The sequence below is a fragment of the Homalodisca vitripennis genome, chromosome X, assembly GCF_021130785.1.
Source record: "Homalodisca vitripennis isolate AUS2020 chromosome X, UT_GWSS_2.1, whole genome shotgun sequence".
NCBI classification, from domain to species: domain Eukaryota; kingdom Metazoa; phylum Arthropoda; class Insecta; order Hemiptera; family Cicadellidae; genus Homalodisca; species Homalodisca vitripennis.
Window position 1 is genome coordinate 104,965,963 of NC_060215.1, and position 27,994 is coordinate 104,993,956.

At 36.3% G+C, this 27,994-nt stretch overlaps 1 protein-coding gene across 3 annotated transcripts in view; it reads left to right on the plus strand.

Moving 5' to 3' along the window:
* Positions 1-18,584, plus strand: part of LOC124369774 (coronin-2B-like) — a 101,665-nt gene extending 83,081 nt beyond the window's left edge. For all 3 annotated transcript variants that reach the window (XM_046827861.1, XM_046827860.1, XM_046827862.1), the window contains 3 exons: positions 3,455-3,550; positions 7,431-7,514; positions 11,078-18,584. In XM_046827861.1, coding sequence (XP_046683817.1) covers positions 3,455-3,550; positions 7,431-7,514; positions 11,078-11,209 — 312 coding nt within the window. In that variant the 3' untranslated portion in view covers positions 11,210-18,584. The remainder of the gene's footprint in view (positions 1-3,454; positions 3,551-7,430; positions 7,515-11,077) is intronic.
* Positions 18,585-27,994: the final 9,410 nt, after the last annotated feature.

The window sequence follows — 27,994 nt, forward strand, 5'->3', positions numbered from 1 at the left end:
GGACTTACTGCAGACAACTGCTATTTGCTCTCACTGATCAAGACTAGATGAAAAATACAGCCCTAAGTCCCTCACAATAGTAACCCTCTTCAGCAGTCATCCATACAGATTGTAATCAAAAGAAAGCAAAGATTTTGATCTCCCAAACGTCATCACTTGACACTTGACCGCATTCAACTGCATAGCGTTCTCCTCACACCATAAAAGAATTTTATTCAAGTTAGTTTGTAGCGAATAATGCTGGCTAAATGATGACACCTCCAGGAAGATCTTTATGTCATCTGCGAACAGTAGAAACTTGCAATCCAAGGACCTGCCAATGTCATTTATGAAGAGACTGAACAGAAAGGGGCCCAGAAGTGGCCCTTGGGGCACACCAGACGTAGCCTGCACCACAGAATCAGAAAGGGACGAAGCAAACTTCACTTGTAAAGTTCGACTGGTCAAATAACTATGAAACCATTGCAAAAGAGAGCCAGCAATTCCAAGCGCTCTCAAGTTTAGAGATTAGGTGGGCATGACTGACTCTATCAAAAGCTTTAGCAAAATCCAAGTATATGCAGTGCACTTGAGACGATTAGAGAAGGCAGAATACACATAATTAGTGAAGACGCACAGGTTGGTAACCGTAGATCTCCCAGGACAAAACCCGTGTTTCTCCGCAATGATTAAGTTCTTGAAGGTGAAGGACAAAAAGCTTCCAGTATCAAGGCCTCAAAGACTTTAGCAATAACTGACTGGATTACCACAAGCCTGTAATTTTTGAGAACGGATACAGCACCAGATTTCTGAACAGGTATCAAATATCCTGGCTTCAAAATGTCGGGAAATATGCCCATTTTCAGGAGCTAGATGAAGTAGGTAGACAGATGAGGAGCAATAATGGAACCACACGCCTTTAGAGCAGCTGGAGTGATATTATCAGGTCCAGCGCTCTTTGCACTGTCCAGACAGCAGAGCTTTTTCTCAACCTCTTCAGCAGATATATGTCAAGATGAGACGTTGACTTTGGAATCATATGAATAAGCACTATTATGTTTCATGGGAGGGGCATACACAGTAGCGAAATAATCAACAAACAGTTCACACATTCGTTGTGGCTCATCCACAGTGATGTGGTCATAATGAAGCTTATTGGGAGTGGCATTAGCTTTACACAGAGACTTCATATGACCCCAAAAAGATTTAGGACTATTTCTGACATCATCATTAATGCCATTCAAATATTTATTGTGACACAATCTAGCCAGAGCTTTGTATCAATATCTAACAGTCCTGAAGGAAATATAGTCAGCGTCAGCCTAGCTGTTTTTATATTTCTTGTGCATGATTTTCTTTTTTTTTAATAACCAAAGCTCTCAATTCTGCCAAAAACCATTGTGGGAAGCTCGATCTTGCCTTTCTCCTCAAGGGAGAGTTACGACAAATACAGTCACCGAGATCACAGCAAAACTGTGAAAAAGAGTTAACAGCACACTCACGTGATCAATATCAGGATATTCGAGTGATTCAATCTACGTTCTGACTCCATCAACGTCACACCTCCTTAAGTCGTAGTAAGTAACATTCCAATCAAAGGGCTTCACGCTGATAAGTACTCAAAACTCAAGTGTAGGTTGAAAAGCTTCTTGTCTAAGTATAGGATCAGTGGCAGCCTCTACCACTATACGGTCGGAGGAGGAAAAAATGAGATCAAGAAGAACCCCACGTGAATTACATACACACTGTGTTAATTTGAGATACTTGAATAAAATTAGCCAGATTTAATAGATGTTCAGGTGCAGCATTTACAGGTACACAAGTTTCAGAGGACCAGTTCATTTTGGGCTGTTTAAAGTCCCCGGCTAGAATGATTTTTGCATTCAGTTCACAGGAGGCATAGACTTCCTCAACAGAGTCACAAAAGCTGGAAAATATATGACTTGGTGATTGAGGAGGAAAATATAAGCACCTCCAATTACTGCAGGTTGATCATAAATACTAGCCACGATAACAATCATTCCACATTATCAACTGAAGTCGAGATGCTCGGGTGTTTATTGAATTGCAACCAGAACTCCACCACCAGACTCCTTATTACGTCTTGTTACATCATTTTGTAAAACAAGAGATTCCCTTATGAGATCAAGCTTGCTCCGTAGTCGGTTAACATTCTGGCAGTAGGCGCAAACAGACCTAACACCACGAAGATCTAATCGTTTTTTTGACAGAGATACGATAGTGGGTACACCATTCCTGTATCTTTCTCGCCATTTTTGGTTCGATCATCAAGTTTAGTCCTCAGAGAGTTCAAATATACATGTTTGCGATCGGTCCTATCTCTGGAAACTGCTACTGAAGAGAATTTAGTGTCTGTGCTTTTCAATTTGGCTTCAGAGAACTTATCCATAAAGAGCTTAACATGAGATACCGATTTAAACATAAGCTTCGATGAGCGGGGCATTTTTTCTTTTAGGTCCTTCAATATTAAACAATTTGTATAGGGTTTTCATCTTGCGGTATACATTCAGCCCGGTTGCAGAACCATTTTCCCCTGTTGTCCGATGCGTACTTAGAATATTCAGTTTTAGACATTCGCACACAACCAATATGAAACCTCCGCTCACACGTCTCATCACATCTAATGCCATCATCAGTGTCTAAAACCTCAGTAGGACAAACGGGGTATGTTGAGTTATTCATAACGATGAATCCTCGGATAAGTGCCACACGAAGAAGCAGCAATGCATTCCAACCTTCACGATGCTCTTGGTTTTGATTTATTTCTGGCTTGACTACTCTTCTTGACTACAAAAATCAGACCGTCCAGGCCCACACATCATGACTTGATCAAGCATAGTTGTTGGTAGTTGAATTCTCATGGTTAATAACTGTGGTTACATTCTCATGGGGATGGGATGGAATCTTCATGTATTTTCGTACGGGGAATTTCAATGTATACAACATTCAACAGATCTGATTTGAAGATCTAGCCCTTTACTGTAACTGCAGTGATCGTTTTTCCACTGTATAAGACAAATACATTGAGATATAATTGTTATCACAGCTAAATGAAACTAGTTTTGTAAGTAGATCATTTTAGTTTACATTCACTGTTTTTCAAAATCATTGTTTGGTATCGGAATATATTGTTAAAACCTCTATTGGTGAAGCTTTCTGCAAGAACTCTTGACCAATTCAATGTAAATTAAATCCACTGAGTCCTGCCTGTTATGTTAAGGCCATCGATCAATGATTATTACACTGTGTGTGTTTGGGCCTACAGATGCATGTGTATTGCCTAATTGGCTACCTGGCTCCGAAAAAATTCAAAGGAATTTCCAAAAATTCATATCAGTCATTTATCATTTTGAAATTTTATTTGTGATGGAAGCACTTCTCGTGTTTTAATTTTAATTTTATTGTATTTACTTATAAATTCTATTTATAATATGCACTTGTTTGATGTTTATAGCTGTTGCCAGAAAGTGAGAAAAGTCAGAAGACTTCCAACAACCAAAGTACCAAATTCCAGCAAATACAGCAGATGTTTGGAAACTACACCAACCAGGTAACACAATACACAAATACTAGTTCAGTAGTAGGGTACACACCATTTTGGCTTTAATTGCAGAAATATTAAGTGTGGTGGTTTCAATTACTTTTAATATAGGTGTTTATTTGAATGTAGCAAGAGATGGGTTGACTGTAATAGTCCATACTTAACGATACCACTAATTCCCAATACTGCAGCTCCATTGCTAATATTCCCAAGGTATTACATTGCAAAATAATGAATAGAATCAACTTAAGTGCTTAAAATACGCTTGGATAGTCATGATTTCACAATATGATGATGACTAGTCAATATTAGACAATTTGTTGGAACTGAATCTCAAATTCGCCAAACCTTACATAAGACTTTTTGCAGACAACGGCTTATCGGCAATATTTACATTATCGATCACATTACAGATCGAAACGTGTGTCATTATCTTACTTTCTGTATGAAAAACATAGATAGAAAACCAAATTAACAAATTACCATAGTTCATAACTAATATTTTGCTTACAGTTTGTATTGTCTATATTAATTTTCTTACATCTTCAAGCAGATTATTTGGCAGAAAAAGTGTTCTTGGTGCTTACACAATAATGTCAATCCTAAAGGCTTAGCAAGTTTTTAGGATTGTGATTACAAAGTGAATACTGTCAACCAAAACAAAATGCCAGTGCTTGATTCAGATATGTTCACATTGTTAGGTTTCCCTTACAACTGCTTGTCATCAAAACATAGTACTCACAAAACTTTGAACAACTATGTATTATAATTTACAAACTGTTATCAATTATGATCCGTGGAATTGAAGGAGAATGTACCCAAAACCGGTTAACATGTTTCTAGAAGTTGGTTGGTTATAACTTGTTATGATACAATACAGAGCTTAGGTTGGACAAGAGAATACCTCTCACTGTGGTCCTAGGAATCTAATGTGACATCTGAAAACCTGAAGGCGCCCCTAGGAGCAAAAGATCTTATTAGCAGATTTAAGAAATGCCCTGTGGAAGTGTTTCCACCTTGTCGATCACTTCACAATCACCAATTATTTGTATGGCAGTCTCATTTAACATCCTGCAGAAGCAAAATATGTCCACCAATAGGTTAAAGAATAATTTAATGTCTGGTCTTCTGAATCCAGTAGCTTCGTTAACAGTTGATAAGGGGTCTATGACAGTTTCAGACATTGGAAGCTTTTCCATAGAGGGGTGTATCCACAGTCACCCATTCTGTCACAGCATTTTTAACTTGACCTAGCCAGAAAATGATTCTGGTCCTATGACATGCAACATAGCTTCAGCTCTCGCCAATCTATCTGTTTTCTCATTCTCAACAACCCCCTCACGCCTGACTCCTACATCAGAGTGATTCTGTTGTGGATAGCCAAGGCTCTTCAGTAAAAGTAGACAGACAAACCAACTTAGACACAAAGGCACAGCTGCTGAGAGACCTCAGTGCAGTTTGAATGTCCGATAGGATGTGTAGGGTGTATTTCTGTGCATCTCTGCTTGAAAGATGGTCAGGAAGAAAGCAAGGTCCCTTGACACCCAGACACATCCCTCCATCCTTCCTTGATCCATCTGTGTACCAGATGAAGAGAACCTTTATGTTACTATACATGGCGTTTCTAGCATGATCACCTCAAAATGATGATGAAAACAAAACTGTTTCACCATAGTCTCCAAACAACAAGCATATGTAAATTGTTCAGGTTATTGATATGCGCACATGTCCAGCCAAGTAACTTGGCTTCCTTGGGTTCATCCCTTAAAAGTCTTACAGCACTTACCTGCTGTGCACTTCATGTGCAAGTGAAGGAATAACAGCCTATGCAAGAGACTGGAGTGCATAAGTAAGTTAAACGCTGAACACTTAGGAGTGTTCATTACCCTAACAATGATATTGCAATGCCAAACAACAATCTTAGGCTGCACACCTCAGTCTCTGCTGCAAAACCGTTTGCTAGTGTGAACAACAAATTAGATGCTCTGACTAGATGAACTAACCTTCACAGGGTATTTCTTTTATGTATACAAGGTAGAGTCAAAAAGTTCCCGGAATTGGTTTATATATATATTTATTGAACAAAGTTAAAAACCTACAAATCTATTTTTTCTCTAATTACTCTCCTCCTGCAACAACACACTTGGCCCAATGTTCATATAGCTGTTCAAAACACTTTTGGAAATCATTTTGTGAAAGTTCTTTAATTGTTTTTGTGAGTAGAGTGGATGTTCTAGCGTGGTAGCACTGTTCTTGGGTAGAGGATTATGTACTAACAAAGTCCAATGTGGAGGGGCATTGTCATGGAGCAAAATAAAATTCAATGCATGTTCAAATGATTTTGAAGAATGCTGTGGAAATTACCATGTGATAAATTTACATCAAATGCAATTTTGTCAATTGTTAATCTCCTGTTTCTTGTGCAACATGCCGTACATGCTCAGTGTTTTCATCACTGGTAGCAGTTGAAGGTCATCTCAAAGTACACAAGACCTTAACGAAATCATCTGTGCCATTCATAAACTTCATCGCCTCATCCCCATAACCATGAATAACCATAACTCAAGAGTCTTTGTAGGTGACTTGAAACAAAACACAAAATTTAATGTTTGGTTGCTGTTCACTAATTTCAGTTTTTCTTTATCGAGAAGGAAAAAGTATGAATACTCCTTAATAACTTTTTAACAACCTCACCTAGGAAACCAAACCCAGTATACCTCTGTTCAGTGCAAAACTGCAGTTTAATCATAAAGTATACTCATCGAAGTATCACAAGATTGCCCTTGCCCCCCCCAAACATAATAAATTTTGGGCCCAACTTCAAAATTTTAAATTTATTCGCCCCACAAGTTACATAACGTTTCAAAGGTCTTTATGAAAGAAAATTAGTGGTGAAACTGAGAGTTCGCTATTTAAAACCAATACTAAATGGCAGCTAATTCAAATTTTTAATTTGAAAAGTAATGAATATCAATATTTATAGTTTAACGGTAGCAAAACTCACAATAACATTCCTAGCAAGTTTTGACCTGCGTCAACCAACAAGGGTCTCCAGTCTTATGAGTTATTGTTTTGATATACAGGAACATGCATTAGTTTGTTGATGGTGTTCACGAAGTTAAGAAGTGGTTATTCATGTAGTTGTACAGCATGGAGCTCAGTAAACATGAATGTATAACGATTTTAGTGATGCGTGGTTATGGAGATTAGATTAGATTTTATCTCATCTATCTTAAATCATTAGGAACTTATTCAAAAAAACTTTTCCAAACTGCAGCCCTATTTCAAAGTCAGGAGCGCAAAAAGCCTTAAAACATTCTGTAGATACAGTCAAGGCCCTCCCAGAATTGTAAGATCAAAGTCAGCTACTAATGATGAAATGTCAGTGGATGTTTTGAAACGTGTTATAGAGAACCCGCACTCTTAAATGCTTTTTAATCATGTCTGAAACAAGAGCCGAATAACAATGTACCAAGCTTGTACCACAATTTTGTCACACAGCTTTTTATTACTTTTGTTTCAAAAACAAACTTGACCAATCAAAAAACTACGTCCAGGAACATTAGAAAAACTTAACATTTTATTTTTACAGTAGATTAAAGACAAATCTGAAACAGTTCTGTCCAAAATAACACCACATGAACATCCATCAATGGGAGTCAGAACATTATGAAAGTATATGAACAGCACAATGTCAAAGGTCAAATACATCACATGAACAAATCTTGTAACTCGGTCTATGGGCCTTTCCTTGCATCTATTAAATAGACTATTGTCCCTATCTCATTGGTCTAAAGTTACTAGTTACGTAATCATTACAAGTTACTAGAGATACAAATGTTTTTGACTCGTTAATATCTATTTCTTACACTTGAAACTTGTTTTTCAGGGTGATATCATAAATGAAGACATTATGACTCTAAAGATATCTGATCACAATGGCTATGAAGAAATTCCGAAGACTGAATATCAGGTAAGGTTTTGCTTAATAACCCCATTTACTGCAGCCATTTCTGTGTAAAAAGTCCCCAAGAAGTGTCTTTTTTTGCAGATACGTTTTTAACAAGTTTGTGACAATGTGCAAAACTTTTATACTAGAATAGACATTTTTTATTTTTTAAACTGTAAATCCATCTTCTTTAACCCTCTCCCGCTCGCAAGGCATGAATCGGCACGGCCACGACATAGCCACTACAGCCTAAACGGCACAGATCGGCACGCACTGCTTTATCTACTAGAGCCGATAAGTGCTGCTCTCGAGTAGCAATAGTTTGTACTACTACGGGTTGTTTGCTATCAGGAGACCATTTACTTTACTTTTACAGTAGATTTATTCCATTATTTTGCTACAGTAGAGTCCCGCCGATCCGAACCCCGCCAATCCGAAAATCCGCCCTAATCCGAACACGGCTAGGAGAAAATATAAAATTGCTAAAAAGGCAGGAAAATTAATTAAAACCAGTTATTAATAGTAAAACGTAAGTTTTATTTTCTCAAAGCATTTACTTACTGACATATAGAAAACTGAAATTACATTTGAAAACGTTAGATGATACATACATTGTACGGAATTTATACTGTTAATAAATGAAACATAGTACTGTACTGTACTGTATTTATAATGTACAAACCCCTACGCAAGGCTTAGCAAATAATTTGTACTTTAACTTGGACACAATAAGGGATAAAAAACGTTTAAAACAAAAACACTGCAAAACCCAACACTTTCTTAAGACCTAAAGGTCAGTGATCTTCTTTTGACGCAACACACTAAAACGACTGGACGATGCAATGTTTCGCCAACGCCGAATGAACATTACGTCATAGGGAGTAGCAGCGGCATGTTGCTCGACGTAGCGTAGAGCGAGGTCAAAGGCACTTGCAGCTGCGCTGTGTGGAACAATATTGGTAGTTTTGGGCGTCTCCCTCATCCTCACTGCTACATGAGTCATCAGCTGGGACTCCTTGCACCTGTGCCACGATGTCTTCGTCTGTGTACTCCTCGAAGCCTTTGTCATCTACAGCCGTCCACTCATCAACACACTCCTTCTCTACATTTTCGCATCCCGGTATTTTTTTTTACAAGAGGAAGAAGTTCGCATTCATTTACCGGTGTAAACAACCTCTTCAACACAAACTGCAGATCAGGCCAAAGATTTTTCCAAGATTTCTGCAGAGCTCCTACGCTTGTGTTTCTCCCAAGCCTCTGCCACCCAGAAAATTACATCTTTGATCGTGATTTTCTTAAGCTTTTGGAGAATTGTGAGGTCTTCATTTTCCTCAAGCAGGCTTCGGAGCAGCTTTTTTCGATAATTTTGCTTCAACGCTTGTTGTAGAACTCCTTGGTCCATTGGTTGTATGATCGAAGTAACGTTCGGTGGTAGAAAAAAAAATGGCTTTTATATCACCAATAACCAGCTGTAAGTCATCCGGATGGGACGGAGCGTTATCTATGAGTAACAACGTTCTATCAGGCAGTCCCATTTTCTTCATTGTAGGCTCTCACGTTGGGCACAAATTGTTTCTCAAACCATTCTTGAAACAAAGCACGATCCATCCAAGCTTTCTTTTGGTTTTTATAGTTAAACCGGCAGAGCGTTCATATTCATGTTTTTAAAACATCGAGGTTTTTTGGATTTACCGATAACCATCAAAGGTATCTTATTGGTGGCGGAAGCGTTGCTGCATGCTAATACGGTTAGTCGTTGCTTATCCATTTTAAATCCTGGAGCGGACTTTTCTTTTCTTGAAGCTAGGCTCTTTGTTGGCAACGCTTTGAAATTTAGCCCCCGTTTTTCATCAGCGTTGTACACTTGCTGGGGTGAGTAGGAGGATGTAATTTCTTTGAAACTCCTGAAGATACTCTGCGGCTGCGTTGCTGTCTGCAGACATCTTTTCGCCAGTTACAGTCAGTTGCCTGATACCGTGCCCTTTTTTTCCACCGATCTAAAAAACCGCAACTAGCCGAAAATGACGGATCGCCTCCCATAAGGATGTTTAGTAGAAGCGCCTTTTCTTTTAATAAGAGGGCCGGTAATGGGAATGCCTTTTTGTCTCTCTTGAGAAAAACCACAGTAAAGTGCTTCATTCGAGTTTGTCATACGAGGACACAGTAGTAGTTTGACGTTTTTCTAGAGTGTTTTCACTTGTAACAGAGCAAAATTGTTCGATTTTTGCCCGCTTCTTTTTTCCAGTCACTGATCGTCGCTTTACCGACACCAAATTCAATTGGAAAAGTTGAGTAGCACTTTCACCATTGTCTAGTCTTTTGAGAACTTCGAGTTTTTTCTTTTAACGTACACGAGTTGTGTTTACGTTTACTAGCCATAATGATATCGGATATACGCACAGAGCAGAGCAAAGAACAAACAAAACTGCAAACCACAAACTACAGAATACACAGTAAGAGCACGTGCTGCGCGTATGGAAGATTGCACTAAACTGTCGTCTCGCCACTCGTCACCGGGGTGGGTGGTGGAGGGGATAGGGGTGAGGTAGTGGCAGTCCAATAGTTTTGCGCGCCACACTGTTTCAAGGTCACCGACCAACTCGCCCCGCCCACCACAGACAGGTGGCTTCTACTAGATTCATTACGCACAAACAATGGCACTCAGTTTTCGACCACGCGATGTTACCGTACAAAGACAGGAAGCTGTAATATTATTATTACGTTTAATACGTACTTACTATTGTTTATTGCATTTGATTATTGTATGCCTTTAATTGTTTTAAAACCACGTAAATTGCACTTGAAAGTTTGATAAATGGTACTATTTAACAAAAATCCGCCTAGTCCGAATTTCCCGTCAATCCGAACAAGGTTCGGGTCCCAATTAGTTCGGATTGGCGGACTCTACTGTATTTATATTAGTTGTGCGGAAACAATGGCGGGTTGTAGTCGTTCACTTCGTGACAGTGAAATCGATCTCGTTATTAGTAGTGATTGCGACGATTCAAGTGAGTGTAGTGATGTACCAGAGCTTTGTGAAGTGGTTGGTGGCATTGAGGATGTAGTTCGGAGTGATCACAGTGGCAGGGGCAGTGACGGCGAGCCAGACAATGACCTTCACCAAGTAACTGCGCACCAAACAACCCGGCGCCCAGCTGTCCGTGTGCCCCCTCCCTGGTCTCATACAATCAACTTCATTGAACCAATATATAGTAAAATAATTAATATATATAATTATAGTTAATTACAATGACAGAACGTATGTAAGTTGAGGCGCCGCGTATTTTGACCGAGCGCGACCGGCAGAGCGAATTAAATGAGGTTACAAACACCGTGAGCGCCTGGAAACAATGCAGGCGGGAGAGGGTTAAATAATTTGGGATTTAAAATATGTAAATTAGGAAAAATTTTGAGTTATTTTGGAATTAGACAGTTTCTCAGTTTATAGAATTAAAAACAAATGACAGCTGACAAAAACATATATAAATGACTTGTACTATTCTCAATCATGCTAAAATACAAAATAGAGCATTGTATAACAATTAAACTTGGTCATAAAATTGCTAAATCATGTTTGATTTTTGCAGTTGCAGCGGGCTTATTTGAGGCAAGGTGAAGAGCTAAAACTTCTACGAAAGCAGCTTGCAAGTCGGGACAGGCAGATTAAAGACTTGGAACAGCTTGTGGCCAAGCTGCAAGCTCATCGCAAGCACAAATAATTTTACTAGAACATCATCGAACTTTGAGTTCTAAGTAGCTAATGCTAGGTTCTGGCTTTGCCAATGTGATTCAGAAATGCATCTTGCAAAGTTTCATTTGCAGTTTAAGCTTTATACTGTATTTAAGAGTTTTCAGATAAACATTTGTTTTCAAATCTTTGAATGCACTTTAGGATAAAGCCTTAAAGGTAAATGAATTTTAAGTTTGGTAGATTGAAGAGTGTTTGTCAGATTGGTTCTTGAAGTAATCTTAGATATATTAGCAAAATTTATCATTCACATACTTAACGTATGCGTAAGAGAATTGATGATTGATTTGATTTATTCTCATAAAAATATAGCAGTGATTCCAAGTTTACCTTTCAGTTTGATACTGGATTGTATTAAATTTGAGGCAACTTGCAAGATTTATTGGTGCAGTGGTGAGGTCTCAATGGAGGAGCCATAGCAGGATTTATGGAGTACTCCAGAGGCATGTGGCACATTCTTACTGAAACATTTGTATTCCATTGACAAAAAATAAATATGTGCCGAAGAATGTTTAATATCCTCTATCTTTTAGATAGTATAAAAACCATGTTTCTAATTGTTATATATTTGGGCTGATCTTAAGTGTAATTTTCCGTAGATGAGAAAGAGCTTCACTATCATCTGATGACACTTTTCAGATGGATTGTATTTTCTTCGGGTTATACTAAAGGGCTCGTTGTATCTAAAGTTAATACTGTCGTAGATACAAGTATTAGTAGTTATATTTTTAACTGCCTACTGAAGATTATAGAGATGAAAATATGTTGAATATTGAAACCCATAATGCTGTGTTTTTCAACTGTACTAAATCACGCTATTTTCTTAGTAACTGTAATACTCTAGTTGATTCTTGTAGCTTTATAGACATTCAGAAAAGTTATTTTGTTTCATAATATTAGTTATTAATTATTTGTGATAAATTGTTTACATTCCTGTTTTCTGTTTCTTTTGAAATGTCTTGTTTTAAAGTTGTTTACTTTAATTTTGTTATTTTGCATGATTTCCAAGGTAGATTTTTGCCACAAATTTATTTTTAGGTTGAAATAATCTAATATTTTATTTTATTTGTGTTTTAGACTGATAAACATTTTAAATTATTGTTTGTAAGCCATACAGTTTTAAATTATACTTTACTAATTTTTATGATGATTTTGTAGTAACTAAAGTGATTATTTTGCCTATTCAGGATGTCTTAATGATTGTTATTTACATTCTAACTATCAAAATTCATTAAATTAAAGGCACCAGCAAAGCGGTAGCCTCAGGTTTTCCATCACTGTAACACTTCGAGTGCTGGTCATCTCGGTATCTGCTTTTTATAGATGTGGGCCATTTTTGCTGTTTAAAAAGTTTTTAACTTAACAACATAAATAGTAAAAACGTCTTGCTCACTTATCAGTTGAAACTTGAGAGATATATAAACACAGTTAAACTATAAAAACTGAACTCTGCAAAACTCCAATTTATGCAGATAAATTGGTGGATGACATCAGTTGCGACTAGCCGACCATCTCGCGTGAATATATTGTATCTAGACTGTGAGTGTTATTTTATTTCTGTTCATGTTATATGTTTCAATTTAAAGTTTGATGGCAGGTCATTAAGATGATGAACAACGTAAGGATGGCAACATGTTGTCGTCAGCAAAATGAATTTTGGATAGTTAGAAGGTAAAAAACTTGTATATGTGTTATTTTCTTCATATTTCCTTTATGGCATTGAGAAAGCCTATTGTTTTTCTTGATTAGTATAGAATAACTGTATTCTAAAATGCAATATGAAATGAAACAGTGGCTATTGTGTTAATGTATAGATACCAATTTACGGATCTAGAGTTGGAGTGTTGTAGCTAAAAGTGTGTTTGTAATGCTTTGAACTGATTATTTACATGTAAAGTATTTTGTGTAAACTGAAGGTGCGAGTGCTTAGTTTATGAGTGTTAAGAAGAGAAGGGTTGTTATTTTGCTATGAATAAAACATTGTTTATATATATTTTGTAATGTGCAACGAAATCATTGTTTTGTAATGCATTCCCATGTTGCTTTTTAATGCATTCCCGTGTTGCTTTGTGCCCTGAGAGTAAATATTTTGAAAAAAGAATTGTTAAAACACATAATACATAGTAATATAGTTGTGGAATTTTCAGCTTGTGTTCACTACATTGTTCGTGATGTACGTTAAAACTTAAAGGCATTTACATTATAAGCACAAAATAAATATCAATAATTCAAGGTTAATTCTTTAGTCTAGATTTTCTCAGTACTATCGGCATTTACATTTTTAAGTACTTTTATTCAAGACTTAATAGGTCAAGTCTTAAAGTTACCCTATTTCAATAATTTTAGCTCTATGCATTTTATAGGTTAAGAATGCATTTATGTATGTTGTTATTGTTTTTGTTGTTAAATCAAAACAGAGATGATTTCAATAAACTGTACTGTAGGTTTGGTTTACTTTTGATTTTTTGAAAGACGTAAATACCCTTGACAAACTGTTGCATGTATTATGAAGTTTCACCGGTAATTTTTTAGGAATATTAGAATCTTTTCTGAGATGTTTGTTAAGTTTTTATATTTATTTAAAACTTGAAATACTAAAGTGTAAATGTACACTGCACTAATTGACAGACTCTGTGAGTGCCACTTTCATTGTTAAAGTCTAAAGATTGGGTACACTCTAATGGTCCTATCCATTGTCAACGTTTTAATATAGTTTTTAACACTGGATTCTTTGAGTGTGTTTTTATCTACCTAAACAATTTTTTAATAAGCACCAAATAGAGAGCACAGGCTCAACCAACGTCTTCTAAATACAATGTTTATTCCAAAATTTCCAGTGGATAACTATGAATTGGAATTAGGTTTTTATTGTGCTGATTTGAGGAAAATAATTATATGGCAATGTATTTATTTGGCAGTGGTAGTTGTAATAATGACTGTAAAAGTTGTCAATTGTTGATTTAGATCAGTCTTTTTTTAATTCAAAATTTTGTAATGTTGTAAAGTTTAAATTTATTGTTTTGTTTTTTTTAACTTGAATGTGTTTACTAAACTGTTTCCTTTTCAATTTTAACAAGTGACCACATACAGTTCAGTTTAAAATGTATAGTGTCACATTGTGAGAATTGTATAGGTTATTTATATGCTTTCTGTTTAATACAATATCGGGCAGAACTTGTGTAAGAAAGAAAATCCAGACAGAGTGGTTTGTTGTACCCGGAGTGTACAGAAAACTTCCTGACAAAAGGTCTGTGGAAGACTTTGTGGCTGTTCTAAAATCATATATACCCCAGTAGGGTTCACTTCTGGCTGGTTTATACCTTCCAGTTAAACCTAGGCTGGGTACAGCGAAAACCAATGTGTCACTTTCATGGATGTCCACATCACTAACTGCAAATATCGAGATATTGGGGTGCATGGGTAGATCAATAATAGGTCTAGCCTACTACGGGTGATGACCGTTGGAGTTGGTGGGGCTCCCTAAGTGTTAAGGGCTTTTGCTACCCTAGACACACAAGCGTACCACCCCTGCCCCTGCCCACTTTGACTGGAGAGGCTGGTTCAGAGCTGCCCTCCCCTTCTTCCAAGGAGACATGTCAGATTAATACGCAAAACCCTTCCTCATGGATTTCAACATGAGGTGGTCCCTACCCCCAACTTCACCCATCCAGAATATCCTGTCAGTCCGGATGCAGCGCAAAGATCCTTCCAGGACTAAGTGCAATTTCACAGCTTCTTGTCCTAAGAGAAAAAAAACCTGTATATAAGGAGGAAGATCGGTAAAGTTCAGAGTCACAGACAGGATTTGAACTTGTATTACTTCTGATTCAGATCCGATATTGACACGACCTTGCAGCCATCAGCTCTTAATTTTTTTATGATAGTAGCAGGCAAAACTAAATAAATGTAAAACTTAAAATTGTGGTTCAACATTGAAAGCTGCAACTTGCGGAAGCTGACGTAGCTGGGAGATCACGAACAATTGACTAACTAGCTTACAAGAATTTTTGTTTTATTAAAACCCACCAGGGGAGCACATAAGAGCTGCTTCTGGAAGTGAACATGTATATGTATCATACTGCAATGTTAGAGCTTCAAAAGCTAGTATAATGGTAGTTCTTCATCTGAACTGGAGTTTCATCTTTTCTTTGCAGGGGAATAGGATGGATCAGCATCTGTGTCATCGCTGTCAATTTGGAATTCCACTTCATCTTTCTCACTTTCCAAAACGTCACTTGTAGTCAAACATTCGTCATCATTCAAATACTTTAAAATTTGTTCAGTCTCGGTCAATTTACTTCGTTCCATTTCACGTATAGAGAATCACTACTTTTGCAACAATTAAACACAAGAAAAGAAGGAAAAAGACGCACAGCTATTTTTATAAAGTTCCGAAAATCCAAGCGTAAAAGCTAACGTATCGTATTTCTTACGAACCACTGTTTAATACACTCACTTTGATGGCTGAAAAGTGACTAGCGGCAAGCTCCCCCCCCCCCCTCTTGGACATATTTAATGGACATATGCATAATTAATTCATCTTATTGAACCAGAGCTGAAAGTTTTTTTCTCACAATTTTACATCAACCAACTGTTCAGCATTTTCTGTAACACTAAATAGAATTCATATTTAGTTTATGTCTCTTCTAAAAAAATTGAATAATTATTGACGCTGAAAATATACTTCATAACAGTCCACTAGCAGATATTTGTATTGTGTTATGGCCATGGTTAGTCTCCCCATATGTGATATATAAATCTTCTTTATTATTGTATGATAAAACATGCCATTTGATTGCATTTTAAATGTGGTAGATAAAATTATTTTAGTGTAACACTTCTTTTAAAGTATCAGGAACAAATCACTCTCTCCAAGTATTACTGCAACATCCCTATAACTACTTATGCAGATAGCAACACATTTATATTTTTAATAAATTGAAACACCATGTGTCAAATGTAGTCGTTCAATAAAAACGCAAGCAAAGTTACAACAAGAATTTGATTATAACAATAGATAACTAATAATAAATTTACTGCTACTTGTCATTGAGTACCGATCTATTTAAATCATCATTACCTAAGTATCAATACTTGTGAAGCCTTAAAATTCAGGCCAAACATCTCAAGTCTAAAGTAATAAATAAAACCAAGTCATCATAGCAAAGAATGGTAGAAGAACAACAGGAAACTGGATACAGAGTTTATTTGCAGCCATTGCCTTATACAGGACTTCATAAAATTATGAATTAAATTAGTTGTTAAATGAATTTAAACACTGAATCAGATTATTTAACCATATATTTGATCTTGTTTAAATGTTTATCTCTGTGTTTTTAATGCGAAAATCTGTTTGCTCCTTACTGAAATCCTTTCTTCACCTTGATCAACAGCCTTGTACAAATGTCCCAGCGTTTAAAGATAGCTAAACAAATTTATTATCTCGTCTTGTGAAAGAAATTCACAGTGGGCAGCACCTTGTAAAAAACAGTAAGCATGACCTTCCGTCAGTTTGGCTTGGCAAGCTTATTTGGATGTTCAGGAATTTTTGTCTTCAGTTGTGACGGTTGAACTTCTTTCCACATTTTATCTATAAACCTTTGTCTTGTTCCAGGAAATACCGCTTCAATAAGTTTCCTTTGTTTAACATTGCAAAGAGTTCTGACTAATATGGATATATTGTGTTTTTTTATCTGTGGTCACCAGTCAAACAAACAAAGGAAAACCTCTGCTGCCATTTTTTATCAGCAGCTAATCATTTACAGTTTCTTTGCACACAACCACATAAATTGTTGAACTCTCCCATCCCACAAGTTACTTGATTTTAAACACAAGCGTTCACTCAGGTTATATACTCATCGTGAACAGTAATAGTGTTTCATTTTTAATGTCATATAACATATTAGGTTATATTACCAGCAGTAACAACACTCAATATTTATTATTGCTCTATTTCTGACTATTTCATCTGTCTTCCATCATAGCTGACCTTGTAATATGTGATATGACAAACTTAATTCATTCAACATATGGTGGGCATCTTGAATAATTAACAGCCACAGATATTTAATGGTTTCTTTAATGTATGTGAATTAAGAATTCGCTTTATACTTAAATTCAATTTAAGTTTTATTTTATACCTTTACCTCATTAACATTCTTTTAGTTTTTTTTATGTAAAGGCAGCTTCCTTAGATACGTATCATATATTAAAACTAAGTTTTGAATTTCAACTTAAAGGGAATTTTAGCAGCTAGTATTTTATGTCTGTTTTTATTTCTTCAACGTGCATCCTGTCAAGATGCAAAAAGGTGGAAATCACTCGGGCCGTGGTAGAGGTTATATGGCAGATGATCCAGTGCTGACAGCAGTATGAGATTTTGCATTTCTGTGGAGGAACAATTCTCTTTATCAGCATCTTGCATCTTTTGTTCTGAACCGCTTGGTCAATGTTACACAGTAGGCTTCTCCATTGGTAGTCATTCCTTGTGGCTTAAGTATCATCTCTCGTGATGATTTGCCTCAACATGTCATCGTCTTCTCTATTATAACGCGTCAAAAGAGTCAAGAAACTGTCCAATCTCTGTGAGAAGTTTGGATACCCATCTAAAGCACAATTGGGGAAATTCTTTGGCGGATTTGTTAATTATGAATTTAGTACGTTTCAATTTCTTTCAACATATATCTTAACTGATCACAGATGGTTGACCTGAATGTTTGTCATAAGCATTTAAACAGCCATCCTTCAGTCTCGGCTAATTTTTCCACTTAATCATGACTCAACCCTCATTGCATTATCAACATGAACTTAATAAAGCGAACATTTTAATAAAATATCTCATATCATGCGTGGAGAGCGATTCATTTAATATGTAACATTTTAAATACACACAGTTAAGAAATCAGGTTAGCTACAGAACTGCAAATTGCACATGCTGGTTTGTTAGTGAAGCGGGAAGGTAATGTGCAAACTCGTTGCAGTTCACAACTACAAGAGTAAAAAAGTCAACATAATAAACTTCCTTCATAAAAATATTCTTTCTCAACTTATAGTCAATAAGCACATATATCACAAAGTCTCCATCAATTTCTAAAACAACAGTAATACCTCTTGATATAAGTATGATCTACAGTACAGTTTGTTATTGCATAATTCTATCACAAGTTACTTTTAGTACAAAATTACTGCCGTATCTTTAGCTGATTTGTGTTTAGTTAAGTATAACATGATGACTGATTTTGTCTTGCGTGATATTAAACCAAATACTTAATACTAATGTATTCCAAGCCACATTACGAGCTAATTTGTTTCATTTTGTACATTTTAATAAATCTTCATGTAACAGAGTTTATTTTTATTATAAAACCTGAGTTTTCTCATACATTAGAAGTTCTATACACAATGGAGTTTCGATATAGAAATTACATAAGCGTCCAAGAAAATATTTTTTATACGGTAAAACCTCGATTATCAGAAATAGTTGGAGCTGAGCACGTTTCAGATAACAAAAATTTCATATAAGACGAGGTAATGTTAATATTCAGAACTTCAGGGAAATAAATGAAGGTACAGTGAAATTATAAAATTACTGCATTATTTTATAGTATGTACAACATAGGAATATCTTACAGAACTTTTACAATAAATAAACTTATTTCTTCTTGACAAATCAGAGGTAAGAGTAAAGACAAGCGTTGAGTGACAGTGGGAAACCATGCTTTGTGGTTGTCAGAAGAGTTGAAGAGGGCGACATTGACATTACAAGATAAGATGTGGAAGAGACAGTGGACAGTGGGGAGGGATGGTGATTCATTTACTGATGGCACAGATATGTCTGGGGACACTAGTGAGAGCTCATATGGGGGTGAGGAAGATTCTATTGTTCTTATGTGTGAACATCATCCCGCCAGCGAGGTGGTCGTGGTACCATGCTCCATTAACAACCCCTTGCAATAGATGTTTTGTGTGCTGTGAATATAATATTGGGGTTGCTGCATGAAAATCTACTTATTCTCATCTAGACTCTTGATTTGAGGTTACTGGAACCGTTTTCACTGTTTCTCAAGTCATTTCCAATAATCCCCAGGTTTTCGGTAATCTAATTTCTGTGAATTGGGAATTTAATGGTTTGGATAATCATTACAAATGAGGGTTGTTAAATTTATTTCAATTTATTATAGAAGAGTTCTCAAAACTGAAATAGAACCTCCGTGAAATCTTAGACTTTGATTTCTATATAACCCTAGAACTGGCAATGGTGTCACTCTGTACTGGCAGCTCTATTTTAACAGCCTCGCAGACGTTTCTTATAATGTATCACATTTCATAACTGTTAGTCCAAATATAAACTATTATATGTCAATGTATTCACAACTATATGGAGAGCATTGTAATAACAATATCTTATTGTTTCCATGGAAACATATTTTTATTTGTTTTACAAAATGTAAGAAAAATGTTTTTTGTAAATATTCTGTTGTGTAACTGCTTAGCAATAAGCTTTACATCAAAACCGTAAATGTATAACTTATTCGAAATTTTGTCCTGATTCCAAAAATATATAATTATTGTAACTTTTACCTCAAAACGTATGTGTTACAGGGCTTTGTATGAAAAAGCACCCATATTTACTTATTTTCAAAAATGCGTACATTTCTAAATAAATATTATTGTTCGTGGGTAAACATAATCTCTTGACTGCATTTATACTTATATAAGTATGACAGTTAAAACAAAAATAAAATAAAATAATAAATTTTAATCTTACCTTGTTTACATATGTACAATATATACAAAGTTTCATTTTTCACTCAGTGTCACTAGATCCCGCCCTGCGAGCTCTCTAAGATCATTTGATCTGTCTCTAAAGTTTTCACCCATACTGAACAACTAAAACTATAACCTAAGAAAGCTAAAAAAAACAATAATAACAACACCAAATACTATTGGATTTGTAACCTCAAACACAAAACCTGGCACTTGTTTACAGTTTCACAACAATGTGGTTGACCCGTACTACGTTCACGTCAGCTGTAAAAAAAAAACGATGTTTTACGGTAAACAAAGAAGACAATAATCGAAGTAAGAACAGTAAATCGGTACTATAGTTATTGCTCTTCCAGAATATATCAAATAAAAATCATTTATATGACCTTAATTGCCTAAAATTTCAATAACTGTACATGTCTACTTTGGCGACGAATATTCGTCGTTGCCAAATCGGACGGGCCTTTGGCGACGAAAATTCGTTTCATACCAGCTCTAGGGTTAACTAATAAATTTATACCGTAAACCCTACATCTTACATACATAGTATCCAAGTTAAAGGCAAAATAAAGAAATATAACTTGCCTGTTTGCAAAGTTGAGATAGTCCACTATTCACGCTCAACTCTATGCTACTTTTTATTCTTAATGACTGTACTGTAGTATTAACAAATAGGGAATTCCGGTGGCCCATGTAGTTATATACACACACAAGTGCAGAGGAGATTAATATTAGCCATATTTCCATCCTGTTAGTAGTCACCTCTTGAAACCGCCATTCAAACCCAGGTTTCTTCAATTGTAATTTTACCTTGAAGTAACTAGGTTAGTAAGTATAGATTGTTAACATCATAACGAGACCAATTATAGCAAACATGTAATACACAGAAATTGCCCCAGAGTATTGTTCAGTCATGAGTCTAAGATAGTACTGAATAACTCAGGACGGAAAGTGGCACATGCCAGGCTGGTCTGAATCCTCTGCACTCGTGAAGGGCACAAACTTTGACATTAAAGATATAGAACACATTGAAAAGAATAATAGCTAAGTTATACGTAACACTGGGGACGGACTTGAGCTTTCAGTTTATACAGGGGAGGTGGGAACACATTAACCACAGAACATGAAGATGTCCACTGGGAATCTTTAGGGTAACCACACATACAATGTCTGATGGGGGGGAGGGGTTAAGTTGTGTGAATTCAAATCCAAATTCTAAGACCCAATTTTTATACAAGATAGGTAAATATGTACTGTTATTGAGTATGTTATTTATTAATGTTAGAACTAGATGAAAAAAGTTTATATTAAATTACAATCAACTTTTAATCTTGACTGGATAGGCTAGAAAGTTCTGCATTGGTACGTTATGAAGATCTTTGGGTGTGTAATATTGTCAACTACTATTTAAAACGTTTAATTTTTACAGATTAAATTGAGCAGGGTTTTTTTTTTAAAATTTAGTGCACCTGCTTGTTTGAACTGCAAACCGCCAGACTGCACAGGGCGGTGTTGGCTCATGTAACTGAAGACAACAAACTAACACAGTACAGAACTGCTCAGATCTCTGCAATTCACTTCACTACTGTAACAGATACGTCGTACGAAGCACTCATCTGTCTGAGAGTACCCGGTATAGGTTACCATTATAGGTGTGGTACTTGTACGATACAGATACTGTACACGGCACGGTCACTGCCATTCCTTGTACAGAAAACAGTAACTTCAGGAGTTAACAGTAGCTGGAACATGTACCTGTGTCATCTTTAGGAGTATTCTGTAACATATGATTCTAAATCAGTACGAGTACATTTTGTACTCGGTTACTTTCAGTAACGTTTACAGCAACAAGCCACAATAAATAATAAAAACCTCACTTTCATTGTTGTTGTGAGGATGAAATTAAAATATTTAGTGTTTTAAACAGAATTGAATTATTATACGAGGGGTGATCAAAAGGTTCTAGGACGAATTTTTATACATTTATTCATACAACATACAAGTTATTTGAATTTGTGTCCTTCAAATTACTCCCTTTGGGAAGTTACACACTTTTCCCACCGGTGTTTCCACTGATCAAAGGCCCCAGAAAACTCTTCTTTTATAATGGTGTTTAGCAACTCCATCTTTTTTTCTGTAATTTCGTTAACTTTCAAATCTTCGTCCTTTCAGGGGTCTCTTGAGGTTTGCGAAAAGAAAAAAAGTTGGCCGGAGCCAGGTCAGGTGAGTGGGGGGAGGGGGGGGGCTGAGGGATAACAGTCATTGTGTTATTTGCACAAAACTCACGAATGTCTAATGCAGGGTGAAAAGGAGCGTTACCATGATGAAGAACCCAATCACCACTTGGCCACAGCCCAGGTCTCTTTCTTCTCACAGAATTACCCAATTGTCTTAGTACCCAAGATAAACAATATGATTAATTATCTGACCTTGTGGAAGGAATTAATTAGACAACACCTTTACAATCAACTAAACCCATAACCATGACCTTCACATTTGATTTGACTTGTCGAGCTTTCTTGGGTATTGGAGAGCTTTTTGATGTCCATTGTGATGATTAGGTTTTTGTTTCCACATCATAAGCAAAAACCCATGTCTCGTCGTTTTCCATAATGACATGTTTCAAGAAAATCTCGACATCATTTACCGTTTCAGGAAGTTACTCGGAAACCTGAATTGAACCTGACATTGTTTGTGGTGTTGGGTCAACAGTTTTGGGACCAATTTTGCCGCAACACGACGCATTTGAAGTTTTTCAGTTAAAATTTCTTGGCATGAACCAAATGAAATGTTACATTTTTCTGCCATTTCACAGATTGTTAGTTGACAGTGTGATTGTACGAGAGCATTCAATTTATCAACATTGTAATCGTTGACTTATGTTGAAGGGCATCCGGAACAAGCATCATCATCTTCTGTGGATGTTTGGCCATTTTCAAACATCTTGTACCAGTGATGACGGCATGATCTGCCTAAACATTCTTCACCAAAAGCAACTTGTAACATAAAAAAGTTTCAGGAAGAGTTTAGTTCAGTTTCACACAAACACGTTGCTCTTCTTTCACATTCATTTCCATTAAACAAGAAATAGTCAAAGTACATGTGCCCACTAAGCTGAGTAACTGTGCAACACTTGGGCTATAATACGCTTTGGGGCTAATTCCTTTAATACACGCTTGTAGGCCGGGTACTTTCAAACATGGCTGACTGACTATAGTCACAGTAAAGTGAACTCCCAGGAAATGTGTGTATATAAGTGTTAATAATCCAACAAAATATTATTTACTTGTGCACAAACACTCACCTTGGATCAAATCTAAGTAAATAATCTAATATATTATTCTAATATCACACAACTATATCACTCACTCTAAGATTTGTAAGCCTTTCAAGAAAATATCAAGAATTAAAATAATATAATATACAATCTCTGGATTACTGTCTATGGCATAACCCAAAAACAGTGAGGGTTGGTGGCACAATCAAATAGTGGCATTCCACATCATGCAGTGTTAGCACACAGCTGCTTGGCCACCTGTAACTAGACCACTGACCACTGACTGTGTCAGCACTGACCTACAGCAATACAGCCAGCTGCTGTACTCATGCTATTGACACAGCACTTGATTGTCACTTAATCAAGAATATGTATGTATTTTGACGAATTATATTTTTTTGCTATCTGACATATTTGACAATAGTTGACTAGCTCATCTAAATACATCCCTACTTTGACAACTTGGAGTCTGCCAAACCTTGCTATAAAGACAGCATTTTCCATGACAATAACCCACATTTGTTGCCTTCATTTCCTGTATATGCAACACGTTATACACCTGTGTGTGTTGTAGTTGCCTTGCAACATCTGAAGGCTGGTTAAGAAAATGAGAATCAACTGTAATGAACATGACTTGAAGACTACAGGGCAGTTATTATTTCTCTATAGGAGACCATTTCTTTGCAAAAATAAGAGGATACAGCTTCTGACCAGCAATTATCAAATAAGTATTAAATAAAGATAGTTTTTTTTTACAAACCCACTGCAAACGTCAAAAATGCAGATGTAAGTTCTTATGAAAAATATATCATGTCACTGGCAGCCAAAAATAGATAATTTTAAAAATTACATTTTCAATAAAACTCTTACAGAAACTGAAAAATTCGATACAGAGAAGTTATTAGAGCAACAATCGCAGGAGTTGGCACACAAATTACTGGAAGACCCCACTTCAACTCCAGTCCCCTGGACTGATCTTGACTCAAAAATTGAAGGTCATGTAAAATCAAAAGAACCGGACCTTGAAACTACACTGACGCCGCAGAGGCAGGAAATGCTCTTTTAAGTAAAAACATTCCAACGTAAGAATTACCTTAAAGAACACAACACCAGACTCTCATTTAAAGTTATGAATCTCGAGGCAAAAATTAATGCTAGTTATATGGAAGAAAAGAAGTATTTGGATAAAATAGAAACGTTATACAAGAACATTGAAGAATGCCAGGGACAGATAGAAAAAGTAAAGAAGTACCAGTTGGAACTAAAACAGATTTATGAAGACCATGACAGTTCTCAAGGTCAAATTATTAATGAATATTTAAACAATCTTGAAAAATATTACAAAGCTCCAAAGAAATCAAAATTATTCAAAGAGAACGATACTATGCATAAGACATTGTGAAACACATACAAACCGTTTCTGAACCAATCCGTACCTCTCCAGCTCTTATGATGGTGTTATGACTTTTAAAGGAAAGACAGGACAGTTTGGAACGTATTGTTAATCACCTACAGGAACAAAATACAATTAAAAAGTTACCAACCCTCAAAAATAAAACCACTGTTGGAGGCAGACACAAAAAATAACAATCTTGTCAACGCAATAGGCTATTACATATAACCATTCTACTTGGCCTCAGTCCAGACTCAAGTCCTTCAGAAAAAAGTAACTCTAGAAAGACTAAGAATTATTTTAGTGTTTCACTTCGGATAGAGCACTTTAAAAAGCATGGTCTTTCTGGAAATGTTGACATGGCCTGAGAACCAAACTGTAAGCCAAAGCCAATACAAAACACCAACCAACGAACTCAACAATGTTTCGTTTGGGTTCATATCACAGGAGTGGCAATAAAAAAACAGTATTCTATACACTTTAGACCACCATTTTGAAACGAATAAAGATAATAAAATTTTTCTTTACCAATATGTTTAGGATACAAAGACCTTTAAATTATGTACAACATGTGTTTTTTTTGCATTTGCAACTTTTGATATTTGAATATGGGACCCTCTGTTGTTGGGGCATTCTGAATTTTTCAGGGTTGAAATTATTTCAAACAAATTCTTTAAAGTCTATTTAGTAGTGAATCCGTTTAAATGAAATCTGTGCAGTTAGCCGTTTCACCATTAGACGTTTGAGACAGTGATCTGAAACACTGTCAGATGGTGTGTTTTGACAGAAATGCTATTAAAACACGCGAGCACACGCACCCATTTATTTTCGCGAGGACACGCACTACGGCAATTTGCTCATATCTTACTATATTGTTTCTCACGGTCTTGACATTAATCCTTATGCTGTAATACTAATTGTTGGGTGTAGTCCGTTATATTACCTTGTTCTAGGTATTAATATTCTTTGATAATAGTTTTCCAATTTATTTAAATAAATATATTTAAAATATCCTGTAAAATCATAGTTTCGTTTAACTACGCCGTGGCACGCCATGTTAGCAAATTGCCGGGATCTCTAAGAATCTCCGGTCATGACGCGGGAGCACGCGCCGTTAGCATATTGCCGCGTTTGTTTGAATCAGGTTTAAAAGTAATAATTATGCCACAATTGTATAAAAATCAGTACAATTTATATGTTTTTAGCGTCTAAAAAGATAGAAAATATGTCATTATGATATGATAATTTTTTATGTTTATCCTAATGATGTACTAGTTATTGTTAGAAATATAGTACTGTCAATTATATGTATTTTTTAAACAAAATTTAACTTACTTTATACTATTTTCATAATTAGGACTACAGTGATATACAAGAATATTACTAAAATTATATAAATTATTTACCTTTTGATAAAAATTATATTTAAATTACCTGTGTAGCCCTTCTCTGTTGTTAAATACAAAGAAAATCACTTGTGCATTTATTTTTGGGTAAAAAAAAGAATAATTTTAGTATGAAACTTGAAAACTTGATTTCTACTCAAAAATCCATACTTTCATTATTGGCGTCTTCTGGTTCACCTGAACATCTTGTGCATTGTTTGCACTGTTGTTTTTAGATTTTTCCTTCTCGGACATATACCACATTTTGCATAGCCTCCTTGATGAGCCTGCTGTACATCGACAGGAATATGAGAAGGTCGAATCTTGAATATGTCAGCTAATCTGTCTTTGATTTGTCGAGGTAATGATAGTTTGTCATTTACTCTTCTTTGTGCAAGGTCCGTCAAAAGTTGTCGCCCTAAATTTGAGAGAAACAAACACTCTTCTTGAAAGGACTGTATCATCAGCTACTCTTAGATTATTTGCTTTGTGTATCACATAAGCATTAATACCTCCAACATTGAGAAGGAAAAAAAACAGTGTTAGTGGCCAACGGTTAGAGATTCTTGACACGGTATATTGTTTTTGCATGGCATCATTTACATCAACACCACATTGGTCTTATTGTAAAATGTAATGATGGAGCGTCTAATTCGCTCGTTCGTGGTTCTGGAACAGACTAACAAGTCTCGTATGCGTCTCTGTTCCTCTTCATATGTATCCATATTTTACCTTATAAAGATGTTTTAAGTTCAATATCCAAAACTTGCGCACTAAAACTAATTTTTAAAAAACTATGTATCGATAATCATATATTGAATACACCAGATTACACGGCAGCACGCGCGTGAGCAGATCGCTAACGGTAAAAACGCGACAGCACGCACGTAGGCAAACTGCTCACAATTGGGGTAGCGCTTGAGATAAGATAAGGACTGCACATCCCGGCGGCCGGCAAGACGGTAACCCAGCCCAAGGTCACGTAGGGGGATAGTTTTGCCGAGGATTACAAAGTCGCCCAACCTTCTCCCGCAAAAAATGAAACAGTAGCACCCAATATTACAAAAATGCGGCAATTTGCCGCGGGTGCGTGTGCTCGCGTGTTAAGTTGTTCTCATGAAAATCTTATCTAAAAGAGCGCCTGTGATGAGGATGAAAAATTGCTCGAACATGTTTTACATGAAGACCAGGTCTTTTTTCACATTTTCGTAACCAATACACCAGACTCAGCACTGGGCACAGCAAAAACCGATGTGTCACTTCAACCTGGGCAACCTTATGGATGTCCAGGAGCGGCACATCACTAACCGCAAATGTCGAGATTCTGGGGTTCATGGGCAATTTGATAGGTCTAGTTTACTGTGGGAGATGACTGTTGGAGTTGGTGGGGTTTGTTCCCTAACCTCAGAGTTTCTTGTTAACCTCAACAAGGGTGTGCCACCCCCTGCCTACTTTGACTGGAGAGGCTGGTTGACTGGAGCTGGCCTCCCATTCTTCCGGGGAGACATGACTTTGAGATGTAGTGCCCTAATTCTTCCTCATGGATCTCGATAGGAGGCGGCCCCTACTCCCTAACCTTACCCATCCTGAATATCCTGTCACTCCGGAAGCAACGCAAAGGTTCTTATAGGAATAAGTGCAATTTATAAGCTTCTTGTCCTAAGAGAGAGAGAAAAAAAACCAATATACCAACACCGTAGCTAAGATAGGGGTAAATTTGCCCATAACACGCGATTAACAAACCTTTGATGTCCAGAGTTGAATGGTCTTCAAAACAAACACTTTGGAAACTCAGCTAACGAAAGTGAACGACTGTTTAAGTGTTTTAATATGTGTTGTGGGTTTGCTCAAAAAACTCATACTTCATTAGTTTTGACGTTACACAGCACAACATATAAATCAGGTTATGTTGACGTATAGCTTTATTCAGGTTTA